This window comes from Embiotoca jacksoni, unplaced genomic scaffold (genome assembly GCF_022577435.1).
Source record: "Embiotoca jacksoni isolate LCO1_2020_lvr unplaced genomic scaffold, fEmbJac1.0.p SCAF_26, whole genome shotgun sequence".
Classification (NCBI taxonomy): domain Eukaryota; kingdom Metazoa; phylum Chordata; class Actinopteri; family Embiotocidae; genus Embiotoca; species Embiotoca jacksoni.
This window is the reverse complement of record NW_027185377.1, coordinates 1,364,543-1,381,785: the sequence shown is the minus strand read 5'-3', so window position 1 is coordinate 1,381,785 and position 17,243 is coordinate 1,364,543. Positions and strand designations below refer to the sequence as shown.

Below are 17,243 nucleotides of genomic sequence, written 5' to 3'. Positions count from 1 at the left end.
AATGACGTCTGTGTTGAATTTCCAGATGTGGGATGCGCTGCTGAAGGTGGAGTGTTTTAATGAAGAGGTTTCACGCCGCTGGAGGGAGAGCCTGCAGAAAGACCTGAAGAAGAGGATTTCCAAGGTCTGTATGTCGATCAGTGTTAAATGTTGGTTCTGTTTTCAGGGACGTCAGGAGGTCGAGTTCAAACCCTGAACAGCATCGGTTCATCTCATGGTTTCTCTCAGCAGGCAGCTGAGGAGGATAAAGTTGTGGTCTACTGCCTGGAGTCGACCCTGGCGGTGATGAAGGGAAGCCACGATGTCGTGCGGACTTGTTTCCACGAACTCTGCCACTCTGCGATCAAAACAATCTGCCAGGTACGGAAACATATTCATCGTGTACTCACTATCTGAAGCTGAAAATGTTTCTCTTCTCGACTTTTCCCTCAACAATATGGTTGAAAATTAAAAAAAGGATATTGCCGTTTGCAGAGCGGGAAGGAGGGGGATCTGATGCGAAGCCTTAGCTCGAAGGTCAAAGATCTTCCTGTCGACGTCGTGTCTGCCGTCGTCGTCAAGTCAGCGGCACGTTTCAGAGACGACGTCGTGGTGCAGCTGCTCGATCCGCAGTCGGCCATCAACCACCTGCTGTCCAACGGTACGTCGTTACTTCATTCGTTACGGTTATTTACTCGCTGTTATCTGTTTTTATTGTTTGTCTGTTTCGTTCCAGGTGACTGGAGGTCGATCCGGGTGGATGACGCCGCGGGTCAGGTGGTGCACAGCTGTGTGGAGGCGGTGGGGTCTCTGGTGGGGTCTCTGATCGGAGGAGACGTGCCGCTGGGACGCCTGCAGACCTGCCTGAAGTATAAAGAGAATTTCAAGAAGCTTTACCAGCAGTGTACGAACCCTCAGCAGCTTTAAAACACCACGAACACCCCCTGATGACGCCATCAAAAACTGCATTTATTAATAATGTCTTCATCGTGTCATTTAACAGACAAGAAAAACACCAGATCTGTGACGGTTCCCGTCAGCGCGGAGGCGGTTTTGTCTCAGAGAGAAAAGGATTTCAACTCTTTCATGCAGCGGAAACAGCAGATGGACACGCTGATGAAGATGATAGCAAAGGTCACAGAGAGCATCACAGGTGAGTTGAGCTGAAGGACTTTCTGTGTCATGTTGTTGTTTCCTCCACTGACGTGTTCTTTATAAAACCAGTTCCTGAGATGTCGTCTCTGGAGCAGCAGCACGGTGCAGATCTCCAGACCGTGAGCCTGAACCAGCTGCTGCTCGTTCAGTCCTTCGACGCCGACGGGAAGCTGAAGACGACGGGTCCTCCGCAGATCCTCTGGTACAACGCCAGCATGAATGTCCTGAAAATGGCCAGCGAGATGCACAAACTGCATCGCAGCAACCTGATTCTGTCCTCCTGGGTGAAACGGGCCGCGTCCTCGGCGTCGGCGATGCGTCCCTCCTCGGCTCCCGTCCCGGTAACCCTGACGCAGATCTGCGACATCATCTGGAAGCCTCTGCTGGTGGAGTTCTCTCAGCTCGGCGTCAGCGTCGCAGATGCAAACATCACTTTCGAGCAGCTCGAGCAGGTTCTGGTGGACTCTGGCGACGAGGGTGACGGGAGGCTCATGAAGGAGGAGCTCAATCTGATGTCAGAGATTCTCTCAGAGGCCGCAGGGTTGCGGGCGGAGAAGTGGGTGGAGCTGAGACTCGGTCAGATCCAGGAGTACCGACAGCTCCACCAGGCGGCGGCTGCAGCCAACGCAGTGCTGAAAATCTCAGAGGAAATGAAGCTTAAAGGAAACTTCTCAGAGATTAAAACCCTCAACCAGATGGTAATAATCTAATAATCTGACATTAGATTTAAATAGCAGGATTTACAAAAGATTGAAGTGATTTGTATTGGTAATTAGACTTATACTTCTATTACTAACTATAGAAAACAGTTAAAAATAAAACAACTTTTTACTTGAATATAAAATAGAAATAAATATCAAAAGGTTAAAATTGACATTTGTAAGTTAAAACACAAGCACAATGTTTGTTTTTGTTTTTCTAGCTGAAGCAAACACAATATTTTAAAAGTTCTGTTTATCCTTTATTTGGGAAGATTGAAAGAAGACAGACTCAAACCATAAGTTTAGCGGTTGTGTGTGGAAGGCAATGTAACCAGGAGGCAGACTTGTAATTTTTGTTTTTAAAAAGTATATTTTTTCATACTTAACAGGGGGAAGACAGCTTTAAACAGAGGACTCTGGGGTCTCTCAGTGATGACCTGTTTCGCGCCCGACAGCAGCTCTCCACCGTCACCAAGCAGCAAACCGCCTGTCTGGAAGAGTTCCTCGCGAGCCAGACACTCGTCCGCTGGGTCAATGAGAACCTTAAAAGTAATCAAGCCTTGATTTAAGTGGTTTTAAAAGTCTTGCAGAAGATGCCGGGCTGCTCACTTCTCCGTCCTGTCGACAGATATGAGTGACGTGAAGGTGTACGTGGACCTGGCTTCCATATCTGCCGGAGAGAACGACGCGGAGATCGACCAGGTGGCCTGCTTCCACGACGCGGCGATGGGCTACGCCCCGCTGCTCTACTCCCTCCGTCCTCAAGACGGCTTTGAGAAGTTCATGATGTGCGCTCGGCAGGTGTGGGACACCCAGAGCCGTGACGAGAAACTCCCGGACAAACTGGTACTCGCATCTCCTCCCTTGTACGTCTGGCTGCCGTGGCAACGTGACGCTGATGCTGCTGGTTTTATTTTTTATTTTTTTCAGAGAGAGTCCACTCGATTGCTGAGCTGGCTGAAGGCCCTGAAGGAGACTCACGGCTCGGTGGAGCAGTCCTCGCTCTCCTTGGCTTCTGCTATTAACGCTGACGGAGTTTATCACGTAGGATGGTCCGATGAAAACACAGAGAGGGTGAGTGTTCAAACAGAAGATAACAGGGCGTCGCTAACTGAAAGGTTTCAAGGCATTTATGAGCCATTTACTGTCTTTTTTTACCTGTTTGCAGAGATGTGTACAGAATATGGTGCAGGTCACTGTGAAAAGGGGCCGAGATCAGAAGAGCTACAAGCTTGACGACCTACTGGAGCTGCAAAACAAACTGATGCTCATGTCGTCCAAAGGAGAGCACGGCAGAGAGCAGGTCAACAGGTTCACGGAGGTCGGTGACGTTTGCTACGTTCACTAACTAGTGAAAAAGATAATACATAAAACCATCAAAGAGAAGGGAACTGTTTGGTAAAGGTCTCAAACTTAAGCTAAAGTACTTCTGCCTGAGAGTGTATATAAAAAAGGACATAGTCTGAAAAGTGATGCCAATGCATAACTGCAGTACCACCGAGGGCCGCTAGGGGCTGGCTACAAAAAACTCAATATGGTGTCATTCGTTAAATTGCCTCCTTCTTATTGGTCCATCTGAAAATAATCCCGTCATTAATTAGATATTAGGCCTCAAAAATCTGTATGTTTGAGGTTGCTGGTTGCTGCTTGGATTGAACAGAATAGAATTCAACGTGCCTGTTTTATCTGTCTAACTACACTCAGCCAAGCAGATATAAAATGACGGTATATTCAATCTGCAGATATTGATTGTTTTGGACACCAGAGAGCCGAAGACCTCAAAAGTAGTCAAGCAGCAAGAAAAATCACGTTATTGACTCCTGTTTCCTACAGTAATTATGGATGAAATGATGAATTTAAGAATAAAACATGGAAGGAGTCAATAAAGACAGCAGAAGACTTCAGTTTTAAACCCAGTGTGTGAGGTCTACATTGAGATTAACGGTATACACTTCCACACTCATGTCTCTGTAGGTTTTTGAGGGAGTTCAGAGATTGGGCGCCATCCTTCTCCAGATGCAAACGTCCGGCAACATGCTGTTCAGGGAGTGGCACGCCGAGGTCCGGTGCTGCCCGCAGCAGCAGCCGTGCATCACAGTCACCTTCCTGTCCCTGAGTGGTAAAGAGATGACGTACTACGGCGAGGTGACGGAGCAGCTGCAGCATCTGGCTCAATCCATGGATGGCTGCCAGGCGGAGTGGCGCTCCTTCATTGGCGAGATGCGCTCCGGCTTCAGCTTGCTGAACCACTACACCTCGGAGCAGATGGTTTATTTGTGCCACTGGATTCACAAAGTGTGTCAACGGCAGGCGCCGGTTCCTCCACAGTTATGGCATTTACTTTTCCCCGTGAAGCCTCAGTGCACACTCGCTGACGTCAGAGTCGCTTACACTCGTGCAGAAAGTTTGACCTCGAAGCAAGACGAACCGGACGATGTCGAGTCTGACGATGAGGATCGCTACTACGAACCCTCTATGGACTTCACTCACACTGAAGAGGATTCGGAAGAGGCTCATGATTTGATGGAGTTTTCCTCTGAGGATGAAGACGATGTTGTCATGAGGTGCGATGTCGATCCCTCTGAGGAGGACAGTCTTGAGAACCTCTGGAGACGATTTAAAGAAGACATGCCGCAGTTCCTCAGGGAGTCCTTGGACATCTCAACTCTGGCCCACTTCCTCTCCTGCCTCTCTGAAATGAACCAGCAGCACCTGATCCGAATCCTTCCACTGGTTTTCCAGGAGGGAAAGCCCAACCTTGTGGTTTGTCCTACAGCGGAGGTTTTCACCACCATCCTGGCTTTTTACGTGGAGAGTCCCGAGCAGCCTCTACCGTCCGCCGATGAGGTGTTAGTCTGCAGAGAGGAAACCACAGAAGAGGAGGTGGAGATCTTCCTCCGCCGAGCTCTCGGCTCCGGACAGACCTGCCAGAAGATATACTCTCTGGTCAATCCAGGGCTGCTGGGTTATGACGTCAGCGTGGCCCTCGGGGAGCTCTTCGAGTGTCTCGAGAGAAGTGCCGGCCCGAGTTATCGACTGATCATCGTCAGTCCGGTTGGTCACCAGCACAGATACGTGCCCTCCTTCTTCAGCAACGATAAAGTTCAGGCCGGCATGAGTCTGACAGCAGAGAGGGCTCGGAAATACCTCCATTACCACTTCACGCAACAAAACCTGCAAAACCCTGTCGCCATGGTGTCTCCTGATCAGCTCTCAGTCTGGATGGTGTCATCTCTACGCCCTGCAGTCGGTAAGCATAACCCTAACTGGCATCCCTTTATGAAAATGCTTATATAGAATTTGTTTATTGATGTAGAAGCTGTATTTGGTTTTGTTGAACTCATCAGATTTGCACATTTTGACATTTTGTAGGATTTGAACGATACCTTTGGCTCCTCCTGGTAGTCGTATCAAAAAGTGTGATCTAAAATAGTGTTTTTCCATTATTAGGGAAATCACTTTACGTGGATCGTTTATTTGAGAAGTTCCAGAAAACATCTCCCAGAGTAAAACACATCAGGATCCGACTGATTGAACCACGTGTTGACGTAGACGCTTTGATTAAAAGTCTGTCAGAGAAACTGTCACCTCTGAGAGAGCAGGATCCTGTTCTCCTGCACATCGACACCGCCGGAGTAAGTATCCAAGCGTTTATACCTGCAGAGACCTCGTTCAGCTGTCGGTCGTACTCGAGGATCCGCCTTCTGTTTTAACATGTGTTACCCCCCCGTCAGGTTCGCTCAGGTCTGGAGGAGCTCCTCTTCCATCTGTTAGTTCTGGGCTGTTTGAGTGACAGCTATGGCATGCTGTGGAGAAGGAACGTGGCTCACCTGATCACTGTGGAGGTCCTGAAAACAAACACATCCCCTCAAAACCAGCCAAAAGAGGTAGAAATGTCTTCAGATCCTAACTTCTGTTAACTGTCTGAAAATGTAGTTTTAAAATGTCATGTTGCGTGTATAAACAACACTATAAACTTATAACTTTTTAACCCTGTGAAGTTTTGGCTTTCAACAACAGAATAATCTTGTATTTTCACGAGTAGCGTCTGGAAATAAGAGGACACAATTTCTGGGTGATAAACAAATGCCAAACCAAATTACAAGCAGACAAACATTCCTTGACAAATATTAAAAGTTACTTTATTTTCCATAATCTATACCGTTTCTCTTGGAGTCTCATACATGTGATTTAAATGCATTAAATTTATCCTAATTTGCAACCAAATTGTTTTTTTAAAAACAGTGTCCTCTGCTGTTATAGCGAGTTTTGAAATGAAAGGGGTTTTGCCCCTTCAGCAGTTGATTAAATAAATGATCTTTTAATGGGTTTAATTTCCTGCCACAGGTGAGGCTTGGACTTCTAGACACCCTGCCCACCATTCATTGTCGACGTCCGAGAGAGGTGAGGCAGTCGTTGGCCCGTCAAAGGGAACCGGGGAAGAAGACCTTTGATCCGCTCATGGATCAGCAGGAGTTTTGCAGTGAGGGGATTCAGAGACCGTATCAATACCTAAAGCTCTTCAGCCAGAATCTGAATCTGGACCGTTTCAATTACCGGGAAAGATCCACAGCCGGGGATCCCAGCGATTGTCTCGATCTCCTCCTGGCCCACTGTGGTATGGAAGACCCGTCTTGGGGTGAGCTCAAGAACTTCTCCTGGTTCCTCAACGTGCAGCTGAAAGACTGTGAGAACTCGGTTTTCTGTGATCCGGATTTTCTCGCCGATCAGCTGCCCGGTTTCAAGGGCTTCATTGTGAAGTTCATGATTCTCATGGCAAGAGATTTCGCCTCGCCTTCTCTGAACACATCGGATGAAAGTCCTGCGCTGCACATCCAAAACAGTGTGCAAGATGACCTCCTCACCCGCCTGACCATTCGTAAGCGCTGGGAAAACGAGTCCCATCCGTACATTTTCTTTAACGCGGACCATTTCTCAATGTCCTTCCTCGGTTTTAACGTGCAGGTATGTCGGAGGCAGAACACGCTCAATGCAGTTGATCCTCACAGCAAGGAGGTCCTGATACGGCAGGTGATGTCGCCAGAGCTTTTTCAAGGTTTGCAACGGCAAAGGATTTCTCTCACCGAGGACTTTGACCAGTTGCCCCGGCCGGACAAAATCAAAAGGATCTCGTGCGTTGTTGGAGCAAAGAGAGGAATAACGGACAGTGGATTTGATCCCGACCCAACATACGAGCTCACCGCTGACAACGTGATGAAGATGTTGGCGATACACATGAGATTCCGGTGTGGAATTCCAGTCGTCATCATGGGAGAGACCGGCTGTGGAAAAACCCGACTGGTCCGTTTCCTTTGCACCCTGCAGAGGGAGGAAACGGCAGCGGAGAACATGGTGCTCGTGAAGGTGCACGGCGGAACCACAGCGGAGATGATCTATCGAAAGGTGCGGGAGGCCGAGGCGCTGGCGCACAAGAACCGCAGAACCCACAAGCTGGACACCATTTTATTCTTTGACGAAGCCAACACCACAGAGGCCATTTTCGCCATCAAGGAAATCCTGTGTGACCAAACAGTGAAAGGGGAACCTCTGAAGGCGGACAGCGGCTTGAAAATAATTGCTGCCTGCAATCCCTACAGGAAGCACTCACCTGAAATGGTGGAACGTCTGGAACGTGCCGGACTCGGATACAGAGTGAAAGCAAACGAAACCGAAGACCGCCTCGGCAAAGTCCCCCTGAGGCAGCTGGTGTACAGAGTTCACCCGCTGCCTCCGAGCATGGTGTCTTTGGTTTGGGATTTTGGTCAGTTGAGCGATTCAACTGAGCTTTCCTACATCAAGCAGATTGTCTGGAAGAAAGTTGCCGACCATCGTTTGCCAGCGGCCTGCAAGGACATAATTTCAAATGTGCTGGCGGCTTCCCAGAAATATATGCGGAGTCGGAAAAACGAGTGCAGTTTTGTGAGTCTCAGAGATGTGGAGAGGTCTATGAAAGTACTAGTTTGGTTTTACCAGCACAGCGAATTCCTTTTCGACAACAACCCTTTTCTCAATGAGAATTATAAAACACTGAAGTGCTTGATCCTTGCTGTCGGAGTCTGCTACTACCCATCTCTGGTAGCCAAAGAGAAGTACCTGGCTGAAATTTGTGTGTACTTTCCAAGCCCTCTCTGCTCTCCAGCTGCATTGCAGGAAGAGATTTCATCCTGTCAAGACTTCTTCCTTCAGAACATACAGACAAGGGAGACCATCGCCAAAAACGTGGCACTCAAAGAGAATGTGTTTCTCATGGTGGTTTGCGTAGAGCTCCGGATTCCGCTCTTTCTGGTCGGTAAGCCAGGCAGCTCGAAGTCGCTCGCTAAAACCGTGGTTGCTGACGCCATGCAGGGCCAGAACTCCCACTACGAACTGTTCAAGAAACTCAAGCAGGTTCATATGGTGTCCTTCCAGTGCAGCCCTCACTCAAGTCCTGAGGGCATCATCGGGACATTCAGGAACTGTGCCCGTTTCCAAAAGGACAAAAACATGGATGAGTATGTGTCAGTGGTGGTGCTTGATGAAATAGGACTAGCAGAGGACTCTCCTCAGATGCCACTGAAGACCCTTCACCCTCTCTTGGAGGACGGTTGCATTGACAATGACAAGCCAGATCCGCACATGAAGGTCGGCTTTGTTGGCATCTCCAACTGGGCTCTTGACCCAGCAAAGATGAACAGAGGGATATTTGTGTCCAGATGGGATCCGAGTGAGGATGAACTCGTGGAAACCGCCAAAGGAATTTGTTCATCTTCCAAACAAATTCTCCTGAAAATCAAACACCTGTTCCCGTCTTTGGCGAAGGCCTTCTTGAACATCTGCAACGAGACCTCAAAGAATCAGTTCTTTGGTCTGAGGGACTATTACAGCCTCGTCAAAATGCTCTTCGCTGTAGTCAAATGTACACAACAAGAGCCAGACGGTGAGCAGCTGGTCGAGGGCATCTTGCGTAACTTCAGTGGACAGCCAGAGGGTTTTGACCCTGTTGTATTTTTCCAAGAGGTTCTCCAAGACCTTACAGAAATTCCCAGACCGAGCACCTTGCAAATGGTGAAGAAGAATCTCGACCACGGCACCAACGAGGAGTGCCGGTACCTCCTTTTACTGACCACCAACAATGCGGCTCTTCATATCCTTCAGCAACAAGTCTTTGCCAATGGAGACTGTCCACCACCTGAAATCATCTTCGGGTCGGGATTCCCAAAGGATCAGGAGTACGCCCAGATCTGCCGCAACGTGAACCGGGTGAAAACATGTATGGAGACCGGACGCACTGTCGTCCTCCTCAACATGCAAAATCTTTACGAAAGCCTGTACGATGCCTTGAACCAGTACTACGTTTACCTCAGTGGGCAGCAGTACGTTGACCTGGGTCTCGGCTCCCACAGAGTCAAATGCCGCGTTCACACAAACTTCAGACTGGTGGTGGTCGAGGACCAGAAGAAGGTCTACGAGCACTTCCCCGTGCCCCTCATCAACAGGCTGGAAAAACACAGAGTCGATCGGAGCACCGTTCTGGAAACCTGGCAACACAAGGTTCTCCACAAACTGAAGGAGTGGGTGGACGAGTTGTCGGGCGAAGCCACGCGGGATTTTAAGCTGTCGGACATTTTCGTTGGCTTCCATGGCGATGCCTGCGCCAGCGCTCTGTTGCAAGCGCTAGAAAAGAGAGCGCAAAGAGTTGGAGACAGTCCAGTGAGACAGAATCAGAAGGGCGAACTAAAGAAATCACTTGAGTCCAACAGAGAGAAAGAAGTGACTGAGATGGAGGACGATCAGATGAGTGATGTCATGGACACCGAGGTTGCTATAGAAGATCAAGAAATTGAAGCGGTGGAAATGAATGATGATGAATCCGAAGCGATGACAGAAAATGAAGAGATGCTGGAGACAGAAAACGACGTTGGGTCTGCTAGAGAAAACGAGGAGGAAGAAGTCTTGGATTTAGCCAAATGTCTCCTGTTGAACTGCGCCACCCCTGACGCTGTGGTGCGACTCAAGTATTCAGATTTAGCAAATCAGGAGAAGGAGAAACTCCAGATGTTGTACTTCCAGCAACAGCATCACCACTCACTCCGAGATTTCCTGGAAGACTTCCTGGACAAGCATCGGGCGTCCAGCAGGTTTTTGGAGGTAAGGCAAAAAACCAAAAAACTCCAGTTTATATTTCATCAGTCCTTCGCTGTTTTTACTAACTGTTGACTGTCTGCTGTGTTTTTTTTTGTTTTTTTGCATAGATCACTACATTCTCCAGCTTGTTAACCAGATTGGATGTCAGGGTTGTAGCCAAAGCTCTCGGACTGGATAAGGACAGGATCCTCCTGCTGTCGCTCCACCAGTTTGACACTGAAGTCTCCTTCTGCAATAAAATACGGTATTATCTCGTGTTATTTTTAACTTTTATTATTTTGTCTTTTAATCTTCTGCTGATGAGGAAGAAACACACCGTAATCTTCCTTATACAGTAGACGTGTTTCTATGTAGGTTTGCAGCAGTGTTTGAAAAAAACAACAACACGTATTTGAGATTCAATCTCGCTCGTTCATCTTTATCAGGAGCTTCCTCCAAGATGCTGGCCGCTCTCTTCACATTCTGCTGATCCAGATGGATCTCGAGGAATCCCACTGCAGTGACGAGCTCATAGCGTCAGCGAAGTAGGGCTCAATGTCAAGCTCCTGAACACGTTGGATTTTATTCATGCAAAGATTTACATTATAGGCATTTTGGATGTGTTCATGGGTTTATGTGCCAACAGGTATTGCACCATGAATTATCTGATGTCTCTGGTGGACCAGACCTGTTGGGTGATTTTCATTGTGAAGGTTTCTAGGATCCCAAGTCAGTCCCAGTACATTGGTTTCCAGGGAGGTGAGTACCAAGTGGGGTACCATCATTATGCAATACTTTATTACCCATTCATATATTAAAACCATGTTTTGTGTTTTGCATTGAAGGAATCTGGCACTCGGTTCATATTGACGACCTGAGGGATTCAGACGACATGAGCCTGAACCTGCTGGTTTTCTGTGGAACTCTCATCAGCAGCCTCCTCAAACCCGCACTGTCAGGTAGAAACTGTTCAACCTCTGGGCATGAACAGTGGTGTTATAATATAATATAATATAATATAATATAATAAGTGGTGTTATATTTGGTCTTTTTAAGGCAGTCTAGGCTGTAATACCATAAAATAAACAATATTCTTGATTTCCAACAGGAAACCACAAAGACAGAGAAACAGTGAGGAGAAAAAGAAACTCTAAAGAAGACAGAAGTGTGAGTTTACAATTACACGTGGTGATGTAAAACAAATTTCAGTAAAATAAAAAATGACCAACATAATTGTGTACAGGCGGACAGAGCCCACCTCCACAGCTTGTCTTTAGTGAAGTCATGCATCCAAAAGGCAGTGAGTCTGCTGAGGGACCCCGACGCCGTGACATCCAGGAGCATGCAGCGGGTCCACGTCCTCCTCACTCTCCTGGGAGCTGGTCAACAGCACGTCGGAGGTAAACATCCAGTGCTTATTTCAGTTAATGTATTTCATGAACTTTTACCACAAAAAGCACAAAATGATCCGAATACATCTGCAGAGTTCTGTGAGGTTTGTCAGTCAATACCACTCCTACGTGTTTCTGATAAATCTCCACCTTTATCAAAGCTGCCTTTGAGAAGGTGCTGTTGAGTCGACTGGCCGAAGCTTTGGCACAGAGAGAAGAAATGATGGGCGCTCCGAAAGAGTGGGTGAGCATCGAAGCCAAGAAACGCCAGGCTCTGCAGGAGGGAGGCACCCTGAGGTAAAAATCCATCTATTACGAAGGACGCCCTCTAAAAGTACATAAAATACGAAATCAACTTGGCTGTCTTGTGTTTGTGTTGAAGATACACCCTGTGGCGCTGTCTTCAGTCCACCGTGACGCCGATCTTGGCCAACATGCTGGAGGTGATGGACCGCTACGGGAATCTGGACCTCCTCACCGACGACGGACTCGGCCAGGGCCTGATTCAGCTGTGGTTGGACGTCCTGGCAGACTCGCAGATTTTACCCCTGACGCCTCTCCAAAACCAGAGGTACTGCAGGTCTTCTGTACACACTGATGAGCCAAAACATTACGTATGCTGTCGGTTGGATTATCAATTTGGCTTTAGTCAAAGTTGCTCAGGTCTTTACACATGCCAATTCTCCCACATCCAACATGTTGCAGACAAAAACAGACCTTCACATGCTCCATTATTCATTTCATCTTCAAGTGGTCACACGGTTTAGGCTCTCTGATGTAATTCAGTAAATCTGATCAACAAAAATATAACTTTTCTCCAGTGAGTCCGACCAGGAGGTGCTCGTGCAGCACTACTTCCTGTTGGATGGTGAAGAGCAGCGCTGCTCCGCCCCGTTCAGCTGGCTCATCACAATGCACCTGGGCAGCCTGTGGGAGGAGTCTGAATTCATGCCAGGTTAATAACTCAACGTGTAAACAAACAAGACGAACAGATCATGAAGTGTGTGCGGGGACTTTAAAATGGATTTAAAAATTGTTTTTACTGTTCTTCAGTGACAAACGAGGACGGCACAGAGAGGATCCTCCAATTCGTGAGCACCTTCAACAACAGCAGCCTGGGCGCTCACCTCCTGAAGCTCTCGGAGGCCGAGCGGTCGGAGTACAGCCACCGATACCTGCAAGACTTTCTGCTGCTTTCTTTGAAGATCAAGTCAAAGGACGAGCTTAAGGTATGAGCACTATGAGTCACACGTGTAGGTGGAATATATTTTGGGTGAACCTGAGTTCCCTCAGGTGGCAGTGCAATAAAAACAGACATGATTCTGGAGTGGAAATCACTGCATGGGCTCAGGAACACTTCAGAAAAACCATTGCCTGTGAACACAGTTTGTCGTTGCATCCACAAACAAAAGACACGACAAAGGAGACCCCAAACTGTTGAGCTGCTGAAATCCTACATCAGGCAAGAATGGGACATTTCACTTTTAAAACTCCCAACAACTGGTCTCCTCAGTTCCCAAATGTTTACAGTGTGTTGTTAAAAGAAGAGGTGATGCAACACGGCGATAAACGTGTCAACGTTTCAACTTTTTTGAAACGTATTGCTAGTATCAAAATTAAAATGAACATATACTTTTCACAAAGCAGTTTCACAATTGCAAATCCTCATATTCTGTTTTTATTTAACATTTAACACCAGGTCCCAACTTTTTTTTGGGAAACAAGGTTGTAACGGTGGCATATTTACATGGTGGTTGTATACGTTGGTATGCAGGTGTTGAGCCGGGCCGTGCTGGGCGGCGTGTCGGAGCTTCAGGAGTCCGCGGGCAGCGTCGCTGACCTCTCTCCTGCTTCTATAACGGCAGCTGCCAAACACTTTGCACCCAGACTGGACACCCTCTGCCACATCTTTCTGCTGCAGCCTCAGCTCGCCACCGACGTCTCTCAGGGGACAAAGAGGGAGCCGCAAGACATGGTGAGAATAACCACATCACCAGAAGAAGTCTTAAAAAAAAAAAGTGTCTTTTATTTGTTGAAGGGGTGTGGAAGCTTTAAGATGTTATTTCTGGCAGGTGGAGGACATCCTGGCTCTCGGTATCTGTGTCGAGCAGACCAAACTTCTCACCGTGACTTCCCTCCACGAGTGCCAGTCCTTCATGAGCCGAGTGGAGTTACTGCAGCCGTGTCTGGACAGAGCGTTCGGTCTGAAGTACAGCGCCCTCTGCAGCCCCGGCTGTCTGCAGCATCTCGACTCCATCAAGTGAGTGGTAAAATGTAAAAAAAAAGAAAGTTTTCTGTGTTTGTTTGAGTTTGTTTAAGATCTCGTCTGCTCTTTCAGGTCCTTGTGGCACGGGATGCTGATCGTTGCGTCTTTTATCCAACACGTCGTTTTGAAGGTGAAACAGGATGACTCGAGGTTGAAGGCTCTCAAACACTGCAAACTTCTCCTGAAGGTACGTCAGTTTTTTTCTTCATGAAGCAGCTGAGGCTTGACGTTTATGTTCTGTCCTAGCTGAGGACACAGTGGAAACAATATGCATAAAAAAATGAAATAAATACCCTGAGAAAGAGGAGGAAATAAACGAAATAAATCAAAACAAACTTTCTTCTCTGGTTTCTAACAGCTGATGCAGGAGTCACCTGATGTGAGAAGTGTGGACAGTCTGCAGCGTCTGATCCGTATCCTCAACTCTTTCCACGACGAGTGCATCGGCAGAGATCTGAGGTCAGACTATAAACATCTGTATCTGTCATCGAACGGGAACATCTGGACTCATTTGATGCATCTTCAGCAAACTAAACGATGATGATGTAGAATTCCCATCGTACAAACTAAGATATCGAATACTCATTTTACTTTACAGGGATATATTTAATCTCCCCTGATGTTTTTTTTACATCTACATTTTATAAAAAATTTCCCCTCGGGGATTAATAAAGTAAACACCTACCTACCTTTTTCCGTAACAGGTTCGGCCTCTCTTGCGCTGTTTGCCTGTCGGAGCTCAAAGAGCCGTCGGTTCTGCCGTGTCAGCACATCTTCTGCCTGCCGTGTCTCCACGACTGCTTTCAGCACCGCCGCTCGTGTCCTAAATGCAGAGTCGAGCCGCCGGCCGACTTCAGGCCGACTGTTTCTCACAGCGTCAAGTGAGTGCTGAAAAAAAATAATGTAGAGTATTTAAAATGTATCAGTCATTTCCTGAAAATACCTTAAAATTTGAATGTTTCTGTGTAAATTTTTTTGTTTTTGTTTAAATGTCTAATTGAGGAGGCACAAACATGTCGTCTTTCTCTATTTTCTTTATATTTCCTGCAGTTTGAGGAAGTAAGAAATAACCAGTAATTGTCTGTTTGTTGTGACCGAAACCGACACAATAACTGAAATATTCATGTTACAAATGCAAAAGATTTATAGAGGTAAGGAGGTCACAACACCCAGAGTTTATAGAAACTTCATCATCTCTACAATTAAGAATATTATTGTACGTACAAATGTACAGAATTTATTTTATTTGACTGACATTCATTTTTATAATTTCTGACCTCTTTCTTTGCCGCTCGCTTCCTGAGAAAAACATTATTCTAATAAATGATCAATGTTTGATTAGACAGCGTGTAAAGCCTTCTGACCTTCCTCCTCCTCTTCCTCCTCCTCCTCTCCTCCCCTCCCCTCCTCAGGGAAGCGCTGCAGCAGCATGCGGCCATCAGACGCTGCTGTAACTCCTTCTTCCTGGAGGTGGTGTCCAGGTTCTGTCTGTCGGAGGGACTGAGGCCCAGAGACGAGGTGGTGGAGCTGCTCTTCTCTTTGCTCGTCTCTGCTAACGGTCAGTGTGAGAATTAAGATGATAAACTACACGACTGACGACGTCGTGATGATGATGATGATGATGATGATGATGATAATGATGATGATGATGAGGCTTCACCCCTGGTTGTTTTCCCTCTGTGTGATGCAGGAGATGTGTACAGGACCAGGGAGCTCACTCCCTTCCTGGAGTGTGTAGATAACAGTCCGGTGGTGCGGTCGGTGCTGCCGAAGCTGCTGCTGCAGTCCAGGTGAGATGGGAGTTATTACTTTTAGATGTTTATGTCTTTTCTGAGTTACATCAGTTTAGTCCATTTGGATTTAGTGTTTAGGTCTCAGTAGAGATTTGGGGTTCGGCCTATATAGTAGGAGAACTTCTAATTTCTGCTTACTGTAAATAAAGTAGGATCCAAGAAACAGCGGAACGAGCACGACTGATAGGTTTAAACAGAGAGAAGTGAAGAGGATGAGATGGAGAGCAGAAAACAAGACTGCATGTTGGTTAACTGCAGCAAATGTGTTAGTTTTGAGCAGGCGAAGGCGCACATTCAGACCTACCTGAAGAACCTGCAGGAGAAAATCCTGCACAGAGACGACCACACCGAACTCTACCTCCTGTTCGTCAACTGCTTCCAGGTGAAGACGTGCGACTCTCCTTCTCCACCGGTGTAGTCCAAAGCTGCTCTTCTCTTTTAAACTTAAATGTATATTTTTCCCCCCTCAGGACTCCCTGCTGTGCTCCAGAGCGAGAGAGGCGGAGCAGAGCGGAGAACAGCAGGTGGAGATCCGGTTCCTGAGCCGGATTGCCAGGAAACAGACTCCAGACAGACAGGAGGACCCGGCGGAGTTCCTGATCAACTTAGCCAGGCTGAGGATGAGCCTGAGCAACGCTGCCCGGCTGCTGGCTCCAGATCAAGGTGCGTTCAGTGCCGAGGTGCATTCAGTATCTGTGCAACGCCTAAAACTCTGATTTTTAATGCGTCAGTGCTGTGAATTTCTCTTTAATTTAAAGTCCATGTTTGTTTTTGCCGCCGCAGGTGGAGAGGCGGAGTCTGATCCGTACCTGCTGCAGGTGAGGGCGGTGTGTGAGTACGGCGGGAATGACTGGCTCAGGGTTTACCTGCTGCGAGCGCTGAACAGACACTCCGGGATGGACTTCATCCTGTCGCTGATGAACAGCCCGGCCCAGAGGTGGATGTTCCCCGCAGAGCTGCTCCGACTTCAGGTACAAACATCTAAAATCATGAATTTTAAAGTTCAGTAAAAGATATAAAAAAAAAAATACTCAATTACAAGTACAAGCCCTGCATTTGAAATCTTACTAAAGTAAAAGTACATCAGTGCTGTCAGCAAAATGTACTTCAAGAATCAAAAGTAAAAATACTCATTTCACAAAATAGCCCTGTTTAGAGTGTTTTATTTATTATATATAGATCAGTATAAGCAGCATGTTAATGTTGTCATGTTGGAGCTAATTTCAATACATGACACTATTGAAGCATCGAATCAATGTATATAAATGCAGCAACTGATCAAAGTTTTTAGGTGTGAAATATTAATCTGAAGTTGTTAGTGGAGTAAATAGTTCAGTATTTTCCTCTGGTGTAACATAAAGTAGATTGAATGGAAATACTTAAATGAAGTACAAGTACTGTCTAAACTGTACTTAAGTAAATGTACTTATTTATCTTGCATCACTGCTTGTCTGTTTCCTCCCGTAGAAGAGGATTCCCTTGAACGTGGACCAGTTCCTGTGCTGCGGGCCGGCCTACCGAGCCCTGAGAGACGGCGTGGCCCAGGTTCTGCAGGAGAACAGGTCCGACCTCTTTGTGGCAGAGCTGCAGGTGAGAGAGACTCCAGAGCTGACGAGGATGGTGGGTTCAGGTTCAGGTTGTTTGCAAAGGGAATAGATGCTGTCGTGTCTCCTAATGACCACCAGAGGTCAGCGACGCTCTCATTTCCTGGTGTGAGGAAGAAGATTAGTTTGATTAAAGATTTAGTTTTTCAGTCGTTTAAAGGTCAAACAAGATTTTGGACTGAATCAAAACTTAAATAAAATTATAGCAGTTTTGATGTGAAAATGATGTGAAATATAATCTTTGAAAACAG

At 47.0% G+C, this 17,243-nt stretch overlaps 1 protein-coding gene across 1 annotated transcript in view; it reads left to right on the top strand.

The window, feature by feature from the left end:
* The window catches only part of rnf213b (ring finger protein 213b), a 29,951-nt gene that overhangs the window by 4,832 nt on the left and 7,876 nt on the right, over nt 1-17,243 (top strand). Inside the window, exons 13-47 of the mRNA XM_069159931.1 lie at nt 26-124; nt 229-360; nt 475-640; nt 716-883; nt 983-1,132; nt 1,204-1,832; nt 2,225-2,384; nt 2,464-2,681; nt 2,766-2,909; nt 3,004-3,156; nt 3,810-5,085; nt 5,286-5,470; nt 5,570-5,722; nt 6,183-9,962; nt 10,067-10,203; nt 10,385-10,483; nt 10,585-10,697; nt 10,784-10,897; nt 11,047-11,105; nt 11,182-11,338; nt 11,491-11,626; nt 11,712-11,900; nt 12,151-12,284; nt 12,383-12,558; nt 13,104-13,304; nt 13,402-13,589; nt 13,668-13,782; nt 13,954-14,054; nt 14,300-14,476; nt 15,008-15,153; nt 15,286-15,385; nt 15,659-15,770; nt 15,859-16,051; nt 16,172-16,359; nt 16,856-16,978. Coding sequence (XP_069016032.1) covers nt 26-124; nt 229-360; nt 475-640; nt 716-883; nt 983-1,132; nt 1,204-1,832; nt 2,225-2,384; nt 2,464-2,681; nt 2,766-2,909; nt 3,004-3,156; nt 3,810-5,085; nt 5,286-5,470; nt 5,570-5,722; nt 6,183-9,962; nt 10,067-10,203; nt 10,385-10,483; nt 10,585-10,697; nt 10,784-10,897; nt 11,047-11,105; nt 11,182-11,338; nt 11,491-11,626; nt 11,712-11,900; nt 12,151-12,284; nt 12,383-12,558; nt 13,104-13,304; nt 13,402-13,589; nt 13,668-13,782; nt 13,954-14,054; nt 14,300-14,476; nt 15,008-15,153; nt 15,286-15,385; nt 15,659-15,770; nt 15,859-16,051; nt 16,172-16,359; nt 16,856-16,978 — 10,371 coding nt within the window. The remainder of the gene's footprint in view (nt 1-25; nt 125-228; nt 361-474; nt 641-715; nt 884-982; nt 1,133-1,203; nt 1,833-2,224; nt 2,385-2,463; nt 2,682-2,765; nt 2,910-3,003; nt 3,157-3,809; nt 5,086-5,285; nt 5,471-5,569; nt 5,723-6,182; nt 9,963-10,066; nt 10,204-10,384; nt 10,484-10,584; nt 10,698-10,783; nt 10,898-11,046; nt 11,106-11,181; nt 11,339-11,490; nt 11,627-11,711; nt 11,901-12,150; nt 12,285-12,382; nt 12,559-13,103; nt 13,305-13,401; nt 13,590-13,667; nt 13,783-13,953; nt 14,055-14,299; nt 14,477-15,007; nt 15,154-15,285; nt 15,386-15,658; nt 15,771-15,858; nt 16,052-16,171; nt 16,360-16,855; nt 16,979-17,243) is intronic.